Below are 18,495 nucleotides of genomic sequence, written 5' to 3' on the forward strand. Positions count from 1 at the left end.
CTGTTTTGTATTTCTGATTGTGATCAGAATGCACTTACTTGTTGGGGAGTGTCCCTGTTCTCCTTTCTCTAGTTATTATCCTCTACAGATGTTCCTGGCTACTTTGCTATTGACTGATGTTTACAGAACCAATGACAGCGATGAAGTATGAGGGGGAGGGGTTAAAGTGTCTGAAATTTGAGGCTTCTTACAAAGTCCTGGTAGGTTGACAGAAATAACCTACTGGTCCTGGAATAAAGTAGCTTTACAAGAAAGAAGATTAGCAAAGGAAATAGTTCATGGATGTGTGTGAACAGAGAGGTCTTGCTAGATGTAGTTCACTCTGTTAATGGTGCAAGACATTTTTTTATAGAGACATGTTTTGGTGGATGGGTGCAGTCAATGAATTGTACAAAATGTTTTTCACTTCTGCTATAAGCCAGGATGGAGTGTATTTTTTATTTATTTATTGAATTTTCTATACTGTTCTCCCAGGGAAGCTCAGAATGGTTTACATTAATTTATTCAGGCACTCAAGCATTTCTCCCTGTCTGTCCTAGTGGGCTCACAATCTCTCTAATGTACCTGGAGCAATGAGGGGATTAAGTGACTTGCCCAGGGTCACAAGGAGCAGCATGGGTTTGAACCCACAATCTCAGGGTGCTGAGGCCGTAGCTTTAACCACTGCGCCACACTCTCCCCTGATCTGTAGTATGAAGCCAACCATGCAGCAGGGAATCTTGCACCTCGCATCCACCAGTAGCAGCAATGAGTGTGTTGTCACAGGCCAGTTGGAGCTTTTGTTTAGGGAGCAATATTAGATGGCTGCCTCCTCTGTTGCTGCTTCAGTTTCAGAGCCAGCATTGCTTTTCTGTACAAATCTGGAAACCAAATAAAATCAACAGACATTAAAAGAAGGAATGAATACCCTCTTCTCTCCTCTCAACTCTACCCCAGCTACCACTGACCGAAGGTGAAAAACTCTCTTCCTGGCTCCTCCTGGCACTTGATTTAATTTTTGCTTGTATTTTTCTTTTTTGTCTTCACATTGGATCCTGCATTGAAGATAAAAACAACTGAATTCAGATTTAAAGTACACGAAACAAGAGTGTAGCCAGACAGAATTTTGAGCAGGTCTGAGCTCAAAGTGGATGAGCACAACAACCCCATCACCCTGCTTGGCATCTCTTCTCACACACACTCCTCCCCCAGGCAATTGGGGATCACTTAACCACACCGCAAACCTTCCAGTACCATTACAAATACTAGGTCTTTACCAGCAGCAACTCATTTCCCTTGTTTATGCCAGCTCTGAGCTTTCTCTCTGATGCAGCTTCTTGGTCTCACACAGGATAGGCAAATGGCTGAAGAACAGAAAGCAGAGAGTGGGCATAAATGGGAAGTTCTCAGACTTGGAGAAAGTGACTATCAGTGTGCCTCAGGGCTCGGTACTTGGGCCCATCTTATTTAATATTTTCATCAATGACCTAGAAGAAGGAACATCCAGTGAGATCATCAAGTTTGCAGACGACACAAAGCTATGCCGGGCAATCAGATCGCAGAAGGATAGCGAGGAACTCCAGAGTGACTTGTGTCAGTTAGAGAAATGGGCGGAGAAATGGCAGATGAAGTATAATGTGTAAAAGTGCAAAGTAATGCATTTAGGAAGAAAGAACAAGGAACACGAGTATAGAATGTCAGGTGCAACTCTAGGTAAGAGCGAACAAGAAAAGGACCTGGGTGTACTGATAGATAGGACCCTGAAACTGTCGGCACAATGCGCGGCAGCGGCAAAGAAAGCAAATAGAATGTTAGGCATGATAAAGAAAGGAATCACGAGTAGATCGGAGAAAGTTATAATGCCGCTTTATAGGGTAATGGTCAGACCACACTTGGAATACTGTGTCCAACATTGGTCTCCCAACCTAAAGAAGGATATAAAATTGCTGGAGAGGGTGCAGAGACGAGCAACGAAGCTAATAAAAGGTAAGGAGAACTTGGAATACGAGGAACGACTTAAGAGACTGGGATTGTTCTCCCTTGAGAAAAGGAAACTGTGAGGGGATATGATCGAGACTTTCAAAATACTGAAAGGAATCGACAAAATAGAGCAGGAAAAAAAATTATTTGCAATGTCCAATGTGACATGGACAAGAGGACATGGACTGAAGCTAAGGGGGGACAAGTCCAGGACAAATATCAGGAAGCTCTGCTTCACGCAACGAGTGGTGGACACCTGGAATGCTCTCCCAGAGGAGGTTATTGCGGAATCTACCGTTCTAGGATTTAAAAGCAAACTAGATGCACATCTCCTTACGAGAGGCATAGAAGGATATGAGTGACTAAAATTATGCCAGATGTACACTTGGCTGGGCCTCCTCGTGTGCGGATTGCCGGACTTGATGGACCGAAGGTCTGATCCAGAGATGGCAGTTCTTATGTCAGAGGGAAGGCTTGGGCTGGTGCAAGCAGGAGGTATATGTTTCTGCTTGGTGCTGGTGAAGAATTAAAGGATTTAAAGGTACATGGGGAGGGGTTGGGGGAGTAGAGTTAATTGACACCCCAACCTCCTGGAGGGAGAGATGTTTGGAGTCTTCCCTGCCTGCCACACCACTGCTAGGTGGGTCTGAGTCCAAAGAAGGTGGGTCTATGACCATCTAGACCCACCCATGGCTATGCCAAGGCATGAGTAATTCAGCTAGTAAAAAGTAGTTCCGGAGCCTTCTAAAATGTGAACAATTTTCCTTTCTACTGATAATGAATTTTATTAAAAGGAGGAGGGCAGATCTGATTAGATTTTAGGCTCCACAAACTGGAATTAAATATGGTTTTCTTCTATATTAGCATAGGTGGAGGGGCATAATCAAAAGAAACGTCTAGATGCCCAAAGTCGACAGTGGAAAAATGTCCATTCTCAAAATACTTCTAGAATATTAAAAAAAAAAAAAAGTCATCTAGATGTCCAGACCATTGAACGTCCAGACCACTAGTATGTCTAGACCACATTTTCGACCAAAAATTAGTCTAAGTCTCAAACGTCCAGAACAAAACCATTTGGACATGGGAGGAGCCAGCATTGTAATGAGCTGGCAACCCAGGCATGGCAACAAAGCAGTGGGCACCTTACAGGGCACTGCTGTGAACATCACAAAAACGGTGCCACATAAACATCTCACCAGAACTCCCTTATAGGATATGGTGAGCCCCCCTCCAAAACATACTAAACCCACCTGTCTACAACTCCAATAGCCCTTTTGGCTGCAGGTGCCACTTATATGGCAGTACAGTAGGGTTTGTGTTTTTTTTTTTTTTTTGTGGGCTCACGTTTTCCACCATGAGTGTAGTGGTTAGAGTGGCTTATGGACCTGGGACCTCCTCTCTGTGGGTCACTAGCCCACCCCCAGGCTACTTAAGACACCTTTATGCAGCTCTACTAGGCTTTCCTATAGCAGGTGCTGATGTCCCGGAGACAAGTATATATGTTTTTATTCTGATGTTTGTGGCAGTGTGAGGGGGTCAGTGATCACGGGGAGAGTGTGTGGGAGTCTACATTGTCTCTGCGGTGGTTATCTGGTCACTTTGGATACCTTTTTGGCACTTATACCTGCTTTTACATTGTCTAACTCACAAACTATACGTTTCATCCAGGAAGTTTCGTGAAACATTCAGGGTCCCTTTTACAAAGGTGTGCTAGCATTTTTATAGCGCGCGTTAGCCGAAAACTACCGCCTGCTCAAGAGGAGGTGGTAGCGGCTAGCGCGTGGGGCATTTTAGTGCGCACTATTCTGCGCTTTAAGGCCCTAACGCACCTTTATAAAAGGAGCCCTCAGTCTGCTTTTAAACAAGGGAAGGGAAGGGACTTGATGGACAAACTCGGGTAATTTATTTCAGGCATAGGGGGCAACTAGATGAAAGGAATGAAGTCTGGAATTGGCAGTGGAGGAGAAGGGTAAAGCTAAGAGCAGCTTATCTGAGGAACGGAGTTCTCTGAGAGGTGTATAAGGAGAGAGAAGAGGAGATATATTGAGGGGCAGCAGAATGAACACACATGTTGGTCAGCAATAAGATCTTGAACTGTATGCGATGGAAGATAGGGAGCCAGTGAAGTGACTTAAGAAGAGGGGTGACATAAGCGCAGCGAGATTGGTAGAAGATGAGTTGTGCAGCAGAGCTTTGCACAGATTGCAAGGGGGAGAGGAAACACTGCAGGATACCAGTTAGAGGTAGATTGCAGTAATCTAAGCGTGAGGTTACGAGAGCATGGACAAGGGTCCGAGTAGTGTGCTTAGAGAGGAAGGGGTGAATTTTGGTGATATTGAAGAGATAGAAACAACAGGTCTTAGCAGCTTATTGGACGTGCATAGAGAATGAGAGGTCGGAATCGAAGACCACTCCAAGGTTGCAAGCAGAGGAGACTGGAACAATGACAGTATTATTTACAGAGGGAGAAAGGAGGAGGAGGAGCAGATGGTTAAGGATGAAGGAGGAGCAGCTCAGTCTTGGACATATTTATTTTCAGGTGATGGGAGGACATCCAGGCAGCAATGTCAGCCTACTACTAAGAGTAGCTGCAGAGTCCTGGTCTAGTTCTTGACTTGCCACTAGACCAAGCAGGTGATGGTGTCAGAAGTATTAAACAACTGGCTGATATTATAAGGCAGGACAGTTAATTTATGAATAGATCAAATATATTTCTGTAATCTATATTATAGCTACAAGAGGTTGCTGTTGCTTTACAAATGGCAGAACATGGGTTCCTAGTTCCTTCTATTTTATGGATGTGAAAAAAGTCACTATTAAACAAGATAAGGATGGATGGAACATATAAAGTAAATCCAAATCAGTTTTGCCCATCTGCATTAGCCTTACCAGTAAGGGGGGATTCTTTGGTCCAAGAACCTGAGCCCTGCTGGCTGACACGATTACTATGAAAGAGACTTATAGTGGACCTGGTTCTGTTTTCTGACCTCTGCTTTCTCCCTCTTTTTTTCTCCACCTCCACCATGCTTTCCAAGTTTGCAGCATCTTTTCTTTCTATGTTGGGTTTCCTCTTTAACTTCTTTATGGACTTTAGCCCTTCCATGTCCTGTGGGGAAAAAAAACATATGGAGAAATATTACCAGTATGCAGGCAGGTGAGAAGAGTGTTTCTGTAGAAAAGCTCCAATTAATGATGTATCTAGTCATATTATAGGTGGTGTGTAGTAATATTAATAGGGTTGCGCACATTCCACAGAACTCCACTTGTTTCCCTCATTCTATTTATTCATTTGCTTCCTTTTATTCTATTCAATCTTGATAAGGTATGCGCCAGTCCTTGACAGCTACAATAGGGTCTGCTGTACAGAATAACATATACAAGTAAAGCAAGCACATACACAAAGAGCCACACTGGGATTTGAACCAGGGTCTGCTGGTACACAGCTTTACTCTAACCATTAGGTTACTCCTCCACACGGATGTCTATGTGGCTATTTTATAACATGGATGCTCCTATGATGTCACAAAAATCCATGTTCCTCATTTTGTCCTGTTTATAGTTAAGATGTTTCAGTTTGTAAAATGGTTAAGGGTATAAGAACAGCCATACTGGGTCAGACCAGTGGTTCATCCAGCCTAGTATCCTGTTTTCAATAGTGGCTAATTCAGGTCACAAGTACCTGGCAGAAACACAACTGATAGCAACATTCCATACTGCTGATCCCAGGGCAAGCAGTGGCTTCCCTCATGTCTCTCAATAGGAGACTATGGACTTTTCCTCCTGGAAAATGTCTAAACATAACCAGCATAATAACATGAAGGATCTGCTGATGTAACATAGTAAATGACGGCAACCATACATGCTCCATAAATTAATTATTTAGTTTAAATGGTCCTTTTTCTTAGATATTTCTGGACCAGAAATCCAGAATCCTGCCCAGTAATGTGCTTAGGTTCCATCTACTGGAGTCTCCATCAAAGCTCACTCCAGCCCATCTTAACCATCCCAGCCATCGAAACCCTCCGCAACCCATCCTCAACTGAATGTCCATATACAGGACACAGGCTGCGCAAGCCTGCCCAGTACTGGCCTTCGTTCCTTCAATGTATACCCATTATTTTCTGATTAGAGATTCTCTGTGTATATTACCGGCCGTATCGAGATGGAAGAAGAGATTCTCTTTCTCAAAGGACCCTCAGCCACAAGAGGGCATTCGCTCAAACTCAGGGGCGGGAAATTTCATGGCGACACCAGGAAATATTTCTTCACCGAGAGAGTGGTTGATTCTTGGAACGAGCTCCCGGTGCAGGTGATCGAGGCAAACAGCGTGCAAGAATTTAAGAGCAAATGGGATGCCCATGTGGGATCCCTTAGAGGATTAAGCCAAGGGAACCTGTCACCAGGAGTGGGATCCCTAGGATAGTAGACTTGGGGGTGGGTCAGTAGAGTGGGCAGACCTGATGGGCTATGGCCCTTATCTGCTGTTATCTTCTATGTTTCTATCCCACACTTGTTTGAACTCTGTCACCGTTTTCTTCACCACCTCCCTCGGGAGCGCATTGCACGCATCAACCACCCTCTCTGTAAAGAAGAATTTCCTAACATTACTCTTGAATGTACAGCCTGTTCCGAAATGCCATGAGACATGAACATCCACATGCGACATATTGGCTTGGATAAACTTTCTAAAATGTCATTCTGAATACCCATGGAAGACAACTTTGAGAAATCATGCCTATAGTGTGACTTAATAGAAGTTTGGAACTAATAGAACTGTGGGACTATCGAAGCTCTGGCAGATTCATTTCTATTATTTCTCGGGTAAAAACAGACAAGGTGACCTAGTTATCAATGGGATAGTCAGACTAATGGCTTCTCTATTGGAATTTCACCATGAAAGTGTAGGGGAGGCATTATAGTGTAGGTTTCCTCCCCTAGCGCCCTAATGCATGCTTAGCACATGAATAACAGGCTAGTTATTATTATTATTTTTCTTTTTGATTTCTCTTAACCTCCTTGTGATGGGGCTATGTCACCCCATATTTTCTTTGTGTGATTATTTATGTATGGTGTTTACAGTTTGTTATGATGTATTTTGCCTTCTCTTGACCCCAATGGTTGGAAGCTCTGGATACTGCTGTGAGAGTTAACCAGATGTGAACAACATTTATTAGTTTGATTGCACAATGAGCACAACAGATACTTTTTTGTGTGTTATGGACCTATGATGAGACCAGCCAAAGAACTCAATATGAAAGGTGGTCTTTCTGAGCATGAATGTGTTATGAGAATGAAAACAAAACACTCGTGAAGTTTGGGTGGTATTCCTTTTTAACTAAAACAATTCTGCTATGTTGTCATATGTTATATTGCCATGTTTCTAGACCTTGTTCCTTTCAGCTCGCTGCCCCATATACCTAGAATAAACTACATGAGTCAGTCTGCCACACCCCTTCCCTTATTCAAAAGTAAGCTGAAAACCCATCTTTTTGAGACAATTCATAACCCTATGCCCCTCTGCCCTCTGCTCACCACACTAGCCAGCAGTTTAACCATTCCCTCTGACTTTAACCCCTAACCTGGCATCCATTTGTCTGTTTAGATTGTAAGCTTACTCAAGCAGGGACTGTCTCTTGTGTGACTCTGTACAGTGCTGTGTATGTCTGGCAGTGCTCTAGAAATAATTAATAGTAATAGTTCTTATTAAGAGGAAATAATTTTTTTTCGTTCAGAGAATAGCTAAGCTCTGGAATGCATTGCCAGAGGATGTGGTAAGAGTGGTTAATGTAGCTGGTTTAAAAAAAGGTTTGGCCAAGTTCCCGGAGGAAAAGTCTATAGTCTGCTGTTGAGATAGACATAGGGGAAGCCACTGCTTGCCCTGGATCGGTGGCATAGAATGCTGCTACTATTTGGGTTTCTGCCAGATACTTGTGACTTGGATTGGCCTCTTGAAGACGGGATGCTGGGCTAGATGAACCACTGGTTTGACCCAGTAAGGCTATTCTTAAGTTCTTATGTAGTAGTAGTAATACTGCAAAACACTTTAAGCATTTTGTGATATTTTAAATGTTTGCATGCACTAACCTGTGTGTTACATATCTTTTCAAGATATCTTTTCCAGTGGATGTGTCATGGGCAGAGAATATTCACGTATAACCAATAATATTGCTAGGAGAGTGAGTCAATAATTCATACAATGTAAAGATAATCCTTTAAGATCATCCCTTAATACTCTCACTAGAACCCAAAGTGTGGGTAGACCCTCAGAGATGCCACCATTATACTCAAATATGATTTCATAGTATATGGCTTTAAGCATCAAGTCTTCATCGGGTCTGATGTTTAGCGATGCTTCTAAATTAGTAAAATGAACCAACATTTCTCAAAGATGTTTATGATGTTCAAATACTTAACTTAGTGTTCATGGTCAAATTCACAGGGACTAATCAGCCAATATGTTTCACCCTGAGGGGGGTTTTCAAGGCTATTATCCCTACAGACAACAAAATGATAATAATTCATTTTAATTTGATGTCCCCCTATTCGATGCATTATCAGGCTTCATAACTAAAAATACATCCACAAAATGGTTTCATATAAATATTGTGTAGAATAAATAAATAAATACCTTATTGCAGCTATTGCCTATATATCGACCACTCGGTGAGTATACAAAAATGGCTGCGGCATTTGTTTCTTCTGAATAAATAACTCCCATAGTCAACTGTTAGTGACGTCAAAAGGACGCAACCAACAGTCTGGCCATGGGAGGAAACTCCATTAAACAATTGTTCTTTTATTTTAATACCCCTTATGCTCATCCTCTACATATAAACTGACTTTAGTAGTCAAAATGTCAAAGGCCCCCTCAACCTTCTACCTCATAGTAATGTTTGCCATTCAAGTTCTAAATTTAAATCGAAAGGGGTGACTGTTGAGGTGGTAAAATCCTCCTTTGCTCCATAAAGTTAAGTCTCTCTTCATTATTTCCCTCATTCTTTGGCCCTGCCAGTTTTGCAATCACCCTCCATTTAATTTGGTCCACTGAGGCCCTGATTCTCCAAAAGTGCGTCCCGATTTTAGGCAGCTGTAGACGTCCTACAGCTGTCTAATCAGCCAATCGGGATGCACGTTTTTTAAAAAAAAATGCTCCCCAGGCAGGCCGCCCGGGAGAGGCGTCCTATACTAAACGCCGATTCTGTAACCGGCGTCTTTAGAGAATCGGGTTAAATTAGACGCGGCCGCTATACTTATGGCAGCAAGGGATCTCCCTGCTGCAATATGTATAGCGGCCGCGGTTGTTGCGGCTGCCTGTCCCATCACCGACAGGAGAATGCCTAACTCCTCCTGTCGGAACCCCGAGCCCCCTCCCCCCAAACTCGTAATCGCCAACAGGAGGATGCCCAACTCCTCCTGTCGGAACCCCGGACCCCCCTCCCCCCCAAACTTGTAATCGCCGACAGGAGGATGCCCAACTCCTCCTGTCGGAACCCCGGAACCCCCTCCCCCCCAAACTCGTAATCGCCGACAGGAGGATGCCCAACTCCTCCTGCCAGAAAGCCCAATGACCCCCCGCCCCAACTAATCTCCCTCTCCCAACTAACCTTTCAATGTTGGTCAGCTGGACGGGTCTTGCTGCCGTCCAGCCGATGGGTCTGCCTCGTGGAAATGAGACGGCACGCCCCTTCCCGGCCCATCCCCGCTAAATCTAAGGCCTGATTGGCCCAGGCTAGGCACCTTGGCCAATCAGGCCTTAGGATTAGTGGGGATGGGCGGACCCGCTATGCCTAAGGCCTGATTGGTCCAGGCTTCTACAGCCTGGGCCAATCAGGCCTTAGATTTAGCGGGGATGGGCCGGGAAGGGGCGTGCCGTCTCATTTCCACGAGGCAGACCCGTCGGCTGGACGGCAGCAAGACCCGTCCAGCTGACCAACATTGAAAGGTTAGTTGGGGGAGGGAGATTAGTTGGGGCGGGGGGTCGTTGGGCTTTCCAACAGGAGGAGTTGGGCATCCTCCTGTCGGCGATTACGAGTTTGGGGGGGGAGGGGGTTCCGGGGTTCCGACAGGAGGAGTTGGGCATCCTCCTGTCGGCAATTACGAGTTTGGGGGGGAGGGGGTTCCGGGGTTCCGACAGGAGGAGTTGGGCATCCTCCTGTCGGCGATTACGAGTTTGGGGGGGAGGGGGGTTCCGGGGTTTGGGGTTCCGACAGGAGGATTTAGGCATCCTCCTGTCGGTGATGGGACAGGCAGCCGCGGCCGCTATACTTTATTGCAGCAGGGAGATCCCTTGCTGCGATCAGTATAGCGGCCGCGTCTACTTACAATGTAGACCAGCATTTTGCTGGCCTACATTTTAAGTGTCTCTTCCTCTACTAGGGAGACGCGTAGGGCCGCCTAAGTTCGCCTAAGGCCTGTAGGCAAGCTTAGGCATCTAGCGGGTCTCCCTAGGCTCCCGGAGGCGCCTTCAGGCCTGCCTGGGAGCATTTTTTTTTTTTTAAACGTGCATCCCGATTGGCTGATTAGGACGTCTACAGCTGTAGGACGTCTATTAGCTGTAGGACGTCTATTAGCTGTAGGACGTCTACAGCTGCCTAAAATCGGGACGCACTTTTGGAGAATCAGGGCCTGAGTGTCCACATCGGATCAAGTGTTAGACCATGGGGGCTTGAAGGATTTCCGTTGTAATGAAACCATTTTGTGGATGTATTTTTAGTTATGAAGCCTGATAAAGCATCGAATAGGGGACATCAAATTAAAATGAATTATTATCATTTTGTTGTCTGTAGGGATAATAGCCTTGAAAAAACCCCCTCAGGGTGAAACATGTTGGCTGATTAGTCCCTATGAATTTGACCACGAACTAAGCTAAGCTAAGTATTTGAACATCATGAACATCTTTGAGAAATGTTGGTTCATTGTACTAATTAGAAGCATAAGTAAACATCGAACCCAATGAGGACTTGATGCTTAAAGCCATATACTATGAAATCATATTTGAGTATAATGGTGGCATCTCTGAGGGTCTACCTACACTTTGGGTTCTAGTGAGAGTATTAAGGGATGATCTTAAAGGATTATCTTTGCATTGTATGGGCAGAGAATAGGTATGGAAGCGTTAACCAGCTTGTGTGTTAGGATTACTGCATACTAACTGGTTAACACTGGATTAACGTGGAAGCCTGGACCACTCTCTCTCCCTGCCTCCACATATCTGAATGATATCTGTTAAGAAATGGCATTTAAATGTCTAGGTCTTTCCAGACTGCCATTTAGACGTGGATCTTTCTAAAACAGCCCCCATAGTATAGGGATGGATATAATGGCATTATATGCTGGATGGAGCATATAGGTCTTCAACTGAGTCATTTGCTATTTTGTAGTTCACTTACCTTCTTTCCTTATGTTTATATGTTTGTTAATAGTCCTTTTGGACTCAATTTTTGTTAAATATTGTATTGTTCCCTAAATACTGTAATTTTATTATGTTCATCGCTTTGAAATATGATTAGGCGATCAATCAAATACCTTATTAAACTTGAAACTTGTGTGGAATGAGCTAGTGCCCTTCCAAGGTCTGTAACAGGAACATTCACATGTGACAAGGGAAAGACACAGATTATGATGGGCGTTACTGAATTATTTTACGAGTTTGTTTGAATGTGTGCATCAACTGCACAGGTTTTATGTTGGAATTTTTATTGGAGTTTCACGACCTATGTTTGTTCTGTACACCACTTTCAACAGCCTTAATCAGGTTAGGACAGTATATTACAACTTTTAATAAGTAATCCATCTGCAGTGGCTATTGTCATTTACCGATACTTGTGAGCGGAGCCTGTGAATGGGCAGTAGGGATCTTAGCTTGACAGCTGAGACCGGTTTGGATTCCAGCAGTTCTGCTTCTCCCTCCTGGGACTGCGCCTTTGAAGTCTGCAGGTCTCTGGGAAAGTTGGATATGCATAAAAAAAGAATGAAGAAAACTGTGCTAGGCATTGAAGGAAAACATAGCAAGCAATGCTACTAAGGTGCCATCCTAGAACAGAAACATACATCCTGCTGTTCCAAGGTCCAAACTTATGTTAACGGTTTCAAAGCTGATCAATTGCAAATACAGTTCTATCAATTTATGTTTATTTATGTTCTGGAGATTTGTTTCCCTAATGTGGTGGTGTTATTTTTTCAAAATTTCTTTGCAATTGTAGGCAGATCACAAGCAACTCAACACGCATAGTTTAAATCACATTATAGTACTCCTAGGGCCTGAGTAAGAGAACAAAAAAAAATCATGCGGTGTGTAAGTGTCATGGATACAGAATTCAAAGCTGCCTGTCACTCTGTCTGTCAGTGCCATTGTCTGTTGCTTTCTGTTTGGCCCATTTACATGCTATTTTAAACACAGACTCATAAGCTCAATGTTAAATCACATTCCCGAAACTTTACAGTAGGGAACATCATTAATATTTCATAGAAAAAAAAGGTTATCTTTGGCAGGTACATACAAGTGTAGGGTGGCTGGTAATCTGACGGTATGTGTGTGTGTGTGTGTGGGGGGGGTGCTTAGATTCTCAGTGCCCCAGTTTTAACCAATAGGATTTTGTATTTTGTCTGACCTTAGAGACAGGCAGGCAGAAAAATATTTGATCACTGGACATTCTGGCCTCATCCAGAAAGAGGGAGATGTTAAGAGTGTAGTAGTATTATTACTACTACTACTATTTATCACTTATATAGCACTGAAAGACATGTACAGTGCTGTACATTTGACATTTAATAGACGGTCCGTGCTCAGAAGAGCTTACAATCTAACTTGTCAAAAACTGTCCCCAAATCTGTGAAACCAAACATAGATATGTTGCATCTGATTAGTCAATGGAATGGTATAAAGTTTAGTAATCCAGAGCTGTGGTTGGTCGAGGGGAGGGAGGCCAAATCAAAGACCTGGTGAGCTAAGTCTCAGGCCACGTGAGTTGCAAAATTCTGCAAGCAGTTGCAGATGTGGTGGACAGGCCACTAACTACTGAGTGAAAAGTGACACCACAGGAGCGAAACAGAGGAGACATCTATAAGACAATGCAGAAAAGAAGTATAAAAAGAACTCCTTTCATGTAACACTGAGCAAACCTGGAAGTAGTATCTAACTTTGGCAGCAAAGTATAAGGTACCTGTCTCTGTGTGTGTGGCTGCATGTTTTGTCTGCATTTTCAGGGTGCTTGTGAGCTCCAGGTCCCTGCAGATTGCTGTCATATTGCACACGTGCAACCAGCACATTGTAATTGTTAGCAATAGTGCACAGAAGCCAACGGAGTGCCTTCAGAAGATCCCAGTGCTCGGCTTTATGGAAGCCCCCCACAGCAGAGCATGGCTCCTATGGATAGAAGAACCAGAATGTCACTTCTGAAAGTTCTGCTGATTAGCTTATAGCTCAGGAATCACTTGACATTGCAAGGCAAATGCTCTGTTACACGAAGCGACACCAAAGAAAGATTGAATGTCAGTGTTAAGGGAAGATAAGATATTGAAATGAGCTCTTTCCATCCTTCCTCAGAAGAAGAAAATCACTGCTGTGATATTTTGTCAAAGAACATAAGAACATAAGCAGTGCCTCCGCCGGGTCAGACCACAGGTCCATCCTGCCCAGCAGTCCGCTCCCGCGGCGGCCCAAACAGGTCACGACCTGTCTGTATCACCAGAAGGGGCTCCCTTGCCACCTTGGTTTCTCATTTAAGTCCTGTCTTCCTATCGAAGTCCTAACCCTCCGGTCTTGCACATGCACGACCTGGTTTGGTTTCTATACTCATTACCTGGTTAGCTTTCTATACTTGTGTTACATCCCAGCTCCTCCCTCAGTATCCCATGATCCCTTTATCCTTCAGGAATCCGTCCAATCCCTGAATGAATGAAGCCATTGGCTAGAGATGATACATTTTATGGCAAATGAACATTCAAAACAGCAAGCTTTCAGGACTTTTCAGGGACGGGGAGGGATCCTAGTGTCCTGAAACTTGCATAATCACCTTTCAATTGGCGATGAAGTGTTGTTTTTTGTAATTAATTTTAGTCTAGAGCTGTGCTGCCATTTTAAAACAATATGAAAACATTTGATAGTATTAGATCAGTCTCCTATCCGAGCAGCCTATTGGTTAGAGCAATGGGAAGCCAGGGCTGGAATCACATTTCTCCTTGTGACCTTGGGCAAGTCAACCCGCCCTCCATTGCGTCAGATATGACTTAAATTGTAAGCCCTCTTGGGAAGGAGTCAAACAACTGTATTCATGAGCTTGCATTGGGAAAGTGAGTAACTAAATCATAATCTGAAATTTTGTTTTTGCCGTTCATGTTACTTCAGGGTGTGCTAATGTGTTCTAGTGCACACTAAGGGGTCCTTTTACTAAGACATGCTAGCCGTTTTATCGTGCGCTAAACGCTAATGCGTCCATTATATCCTATGTGGTGGGCTCACAATCTAAGTTCTGTACCTGGGGCAATAGAGGGCCAAGAGGCCCTCCCAGGGTCATAAAGAGCTGCAGCGGAAATTGAACCCAGCACCCCAGGTTTTCAGCCCACTGGAGAAATATATGAATCTGTATTAGTTCCTGTTGATTCCACTCATACATTCTCTTAAGATAATATGTCCTCCTTTTGAACTTCTTCGGATATAGCCCCCAGGTTTATTTTCATTTTTAGGAAAATATCCTCTTTTTCTTTTTTTGTGCCTATGACCAAGACACCTACCAGCATAATGAGAGAATCTATCTCTGGCCTATTAATCAGTCTGGACACATGGGGGTGTTCAAGAGAGAAAGGCATTGCTGATCTCTCTGTTTCCCTGCTGCTTGAATCTGTAAGTCAAGTGAATGGTGAGTCGGATGACAATGGACGGCTTTGGGAAGGATCCTTGAGAAAGCTGAGGCGAAACGTTAGATCCAACCCTCCCGGGTCGAACCCTATGAAGACTTGTAAGTTAAGTTAATCATCTAAACCAGTGTTTCTCAACTCAGTCCTGGAGTACCCCCTTGCCAGTCAGGTTTTCAGGATTTCCACAATGAATATGCATAAACTTGATTTGCATACATTGCCTCTCCTTATATGCAAATTTCTTGCATGCATATTCATTGTGGATATCCTGAAAACCTGACTGGCAAGGGGGTATTCCAGGACCGAGTTGAGAAACACTGATTTAAACCTACCACTAATTTATTACTAAAAATTATTTTAAAAATATAAAGGGCTCCTTTTATCAAGCCGCGCTAGCGGTTTAACGCGCGTAATAGTACACGTGAAACTGCCGGCCGCGCTAGCCGCTACTGCCTCCCTTGAGCAGGCGGTAGTTTTTAGGCCAGCGCGGGGGTTAGCGCGTGATGAAACTTCACGCGTGCTAAGCCCGCTAGCGCGGCTTGATAAAAGGAGCCCAAAGTGTCATATATGAGAGAAACTTTATAAATAGAGGCCAGTGACGAAAAGACACGTTTCCTACTGCTATGAACTTTTGTTGAGCAGTGGCGGTGTGATGCTGAGGCCTGAAAGAAAACTTGAAAGAAAATGTTGAAGTTGATTTGAGATGTTGTTTGGTATTTATTTAACTTGGGGGGGGCATATTTAAATAGATTAAATACAACTTTAAGCATATGGCTTGCAAAGGCTTTCCCACATATCTCAGATGCCAGTCAAAGTTTTTGAAAAGTAAATTATTGTCTACTGCTGTATTATAAGTCAGTTACTGTTTGATGTGTATTCATTAATTAAAAGCTATTACACATTTGTTATGATTAAATATTTCTTTAGTAACAATTTTGTTTTATTTTTTTGTCTCTGCAAATATGGTAACCCTATGTATATTAAACTTTAACAACAAATCATGACACTGTTTTGAATGTGACTGGTTATAGTGCTTAGGTACAAAGTAAATGATTTCTAGTCAGCATAATTCTACAATAAGCAAATTACTTGAATATGTCATCAAAATTCAGTTTGAGGGTTCAGCTCTAAAGACATAAAAGAGGTCTTAGAGCTTCTCACCCTCATATTTAGAAGAGTAGGTAAGGAGCTGGGGATGGGCGGGATGAAGAGACCGGACTGGAAGTGCCTTTTACACTTACGATGCAGCACAAGGATTTGTTCTCATTCACCAGCTTCTCCAAGGACAGGGGCTCTATGAGCTCAGATGGGAGCAGGGTGTTCACTTTGTCCTGTTTATTTGCCAGCCTGGCAGAACAATCCGTAAAAAGAAAGGAGCCATTATGTGAGGAAGAGACAGTCAAAGCCTCAATACCCTTCTCTACACATTATTAAGATGTTGCCATTTGCAGGAGACATATTTCTGCTGTGTCAGTTTCAAGGCCTAGCACTGCTGTATAAATATACATGGTGTCAGGAAAAAAACAGGACCCCTTACGTACAGTAGTTTCAAAATACTTTGAAACTGTTTAAACATTTAGTATGACCTTTGAAAATGACAGGGGGTTGCCATACAACTTATTTTGAAGAATTGGAAGAACTGGGATAGGTTAAATTACACTTTCTGGTGGGAATCCTTTTGTTATACTTTTAAAATGGAACGTCTGATGGCTATACAGCAGGGAAGGTACAGGAAATTTATGGATGTTTGGGAGCCGTTAACTAAATTTTGTAAGGAATGATAACTGACTTTATTGTACTGACCTTTAAACATACACATCCAGGTGGGAGGGAGGGGGGAGGGGTTTGTACTGGAATTGTTTTGGGGAATTTTAAATAGTTTCTTGTGGGTATTTACTTTCTTGATTAATAGGTGGGAGGGTGAGGGAAAATAATTGCTTATTACTATATGTAAGTTTATTGTGCTTTTCTTGTAATATTATATGTACATGAATTATTTGTATGCACAATTGTAGTTGGAAAATTTAATAAAGATATATATATTTAAAAAAAGGAAAATGCATTAGTATAATGTTTTGTATTTTTTAATTCATAGTTTGTGTTCAAAGCATTCTCCTTCAATTTTGACACATTCATGAAGTCTTCAATGCCACTGAGCTGTTGGCTCAATGAATTCTTGGGTTTTATTAATTAAAAGCTCAACTGTTTTGCGAGCTTGATGCGCTAACTCAGAAATGTCTCACATTTCAGGCAGAAGTTTCTGCTGCAGTAGGAGGTTTTTGGGTTATTGGCAAAATGTTGGGGGTCCTGTTTTTTTCCAAACACCCTGTATGTGTTTATATCTATCTATCTATCTATCTATCTATCTATCTATCTATCTATCTATCTATCTATCTATCTATCTATCTATCTATCTATCTATATTTTACAGGCTTACACAGGTGGATTACTAGCCTAAGGTCAGATTTTTCTTCCTTAGCCATATCTGCATTAGTGTACTCCAGCCCTGACTATAACATCCAGTCCAAACTAAAGACAAGAGAGTGCTAAAAGTACAGAGCAACTCATACAGATGCAGTCATTCTTACAGCAGGAGAGGTTTCCCTGAAATCCTAGGATGGCGAAGAACACTGGCCAAGTTCCATCTGACTGTGGCCAGCCGTGCAGTGTCACTGGAGTCCACAACAAAGACAATCCCATGAGCCTCGGCATAATAGTTCTGCCAGGTCCCCCGGAGCTGCTGCCCACCAGCCATATCAACAAGAGTCACATCAAACCTATCCATATGGAGCTGTGTCCTCTCTGGCATGGAAGTCACTTTACAAGGGAATACTGAAAGGAGAGTTGTAGAGAGGCACAATGAGTCCTGAAAAGACTAATCAAATATCAATTGCAAATATGAATTTAAGTCCCAGATTTAACTTCATGGAAAAAGCAAGGATTAATTTGTGAGCTACAGGTGCTTGAATAAATAATGCCAGCTTCTGACCTGGATTGGCCACTATGAAAACAGGATACTGGGCTAGCTGGAGCATTGGTTTGATCTAGTGTGGCTATTATGTTCTAAATGTTTTCACTTTGAGCCATCAAAGAACTAAAACCCAAAATCAATGTACTTTAAGAGAGAAACGCATGTATGACATGAGAAGCATTGCTTGCCTTTTCTCACAGCCTGAAAGGCAATTCTACAGGACAGGGGGAGGGGGGGAGAGCTATAATGCTCCTTTTTGGAGCCTATTCTATATAGAAAAATAGGTACCTTTTTTATTTTTTTTTAATAGAATAGCAGTGTCAATAGGCAAAAAACACATTCATATTCTAAGTGCAATCACTTACACGAGCCATAGTAAAAATGATTCTGCTCAAAGCACTTAACCGCATGAAGAATGTATGCCAACTCTCCTTTGTTATCTTAGAAGGATGAGGAGGTATAGGTGGTTGTGATTGCATTGGTAGATAGGACAGCAGTGAATGTCAGTAGGGCTGTAAATGAGTGCCCTGTCCATGCTCCATCCAAACTGCACCCATGTGAATGCTCACCTGCAAACTATCCCCGCCCCTTTTACTAAACAGCGATAGTGATTATTAGTGCAGGGAGCTGCGCTGAATGCTCTGTGCTGCTCCCGATGCTCATAGGAACTCTATGAGCATCAGGAGCAGCGCATAGCATTCAACGCGGCT

The 18,495-nt window shown here is 43.0% G+C and overlaps 1 protein-coding gene across 1 annotated transcript; it reads right to left on the reverse strand.

Annotated features, from left to right (window-relative positions):
- Window positions 1-796: 796 nt before the first annotated feature.
- On the reverse strand, window positions 797-17,599 carry ARL13A (ADP ribosylation factor like GTPase 13A). Its single transcript, XM_033944003.1, has 6 exons — window positions 17,403-17,599; window positions 16,056-16,161; window positions 13,122-13,324; window positions 11,776-11,899; window positions 4,947-5,065; window positions 797-860 (listed from the first exon to the last, which is right to left on the reverse strand). The coding sequence occupies exons 1-6, from the start codon at window positions 17,597-17,599 to the stop codon at window positions 797-799; spliced, it is 813 nt and encodes a 270-aa protein (XP_033799894.1).
- Window positions 17,600-18,495: the final 896 nt, after the last annotated feature.

This window comes from Geotrypetes seraphini, chromosome 5, assembly GCF_902459505.1.
Source record: "Geotrypetes seraphini chromosome 5, aGeoSer1.1, whole genome shotgun sequence".
NCBI lineage: Eukaryota > Metazoa > Chordata > Amphibia > Gymnophiona > Dermophiidae > Geotrypetes > Geotrypetes seraphini.

Bases quoted from the DNA above. Each gene is read 5' to 3' on its own strand.
- ARL13A (XM_033944003.1), bottom strand. From the start codon at position 17,599: ATGGATAGGTTTGATGTGACTCTTGTTGATATGGCTGGTGGGCAGCAG. The intron at 11,900-13,121 runs GTACCTTATACT...CAACTTTCCCAG, and splicing joins AGCCACACACACAGAGACAG to AGACCTGCAGACTTCAAAGG. The intron at 5,066-11,775 runs GTAAATGACAAT...TTTTCCCCACAG, and splicing joins GGCTCCGCTCACAAGTATCG to GACATGGAAGGGCTAAAGTC.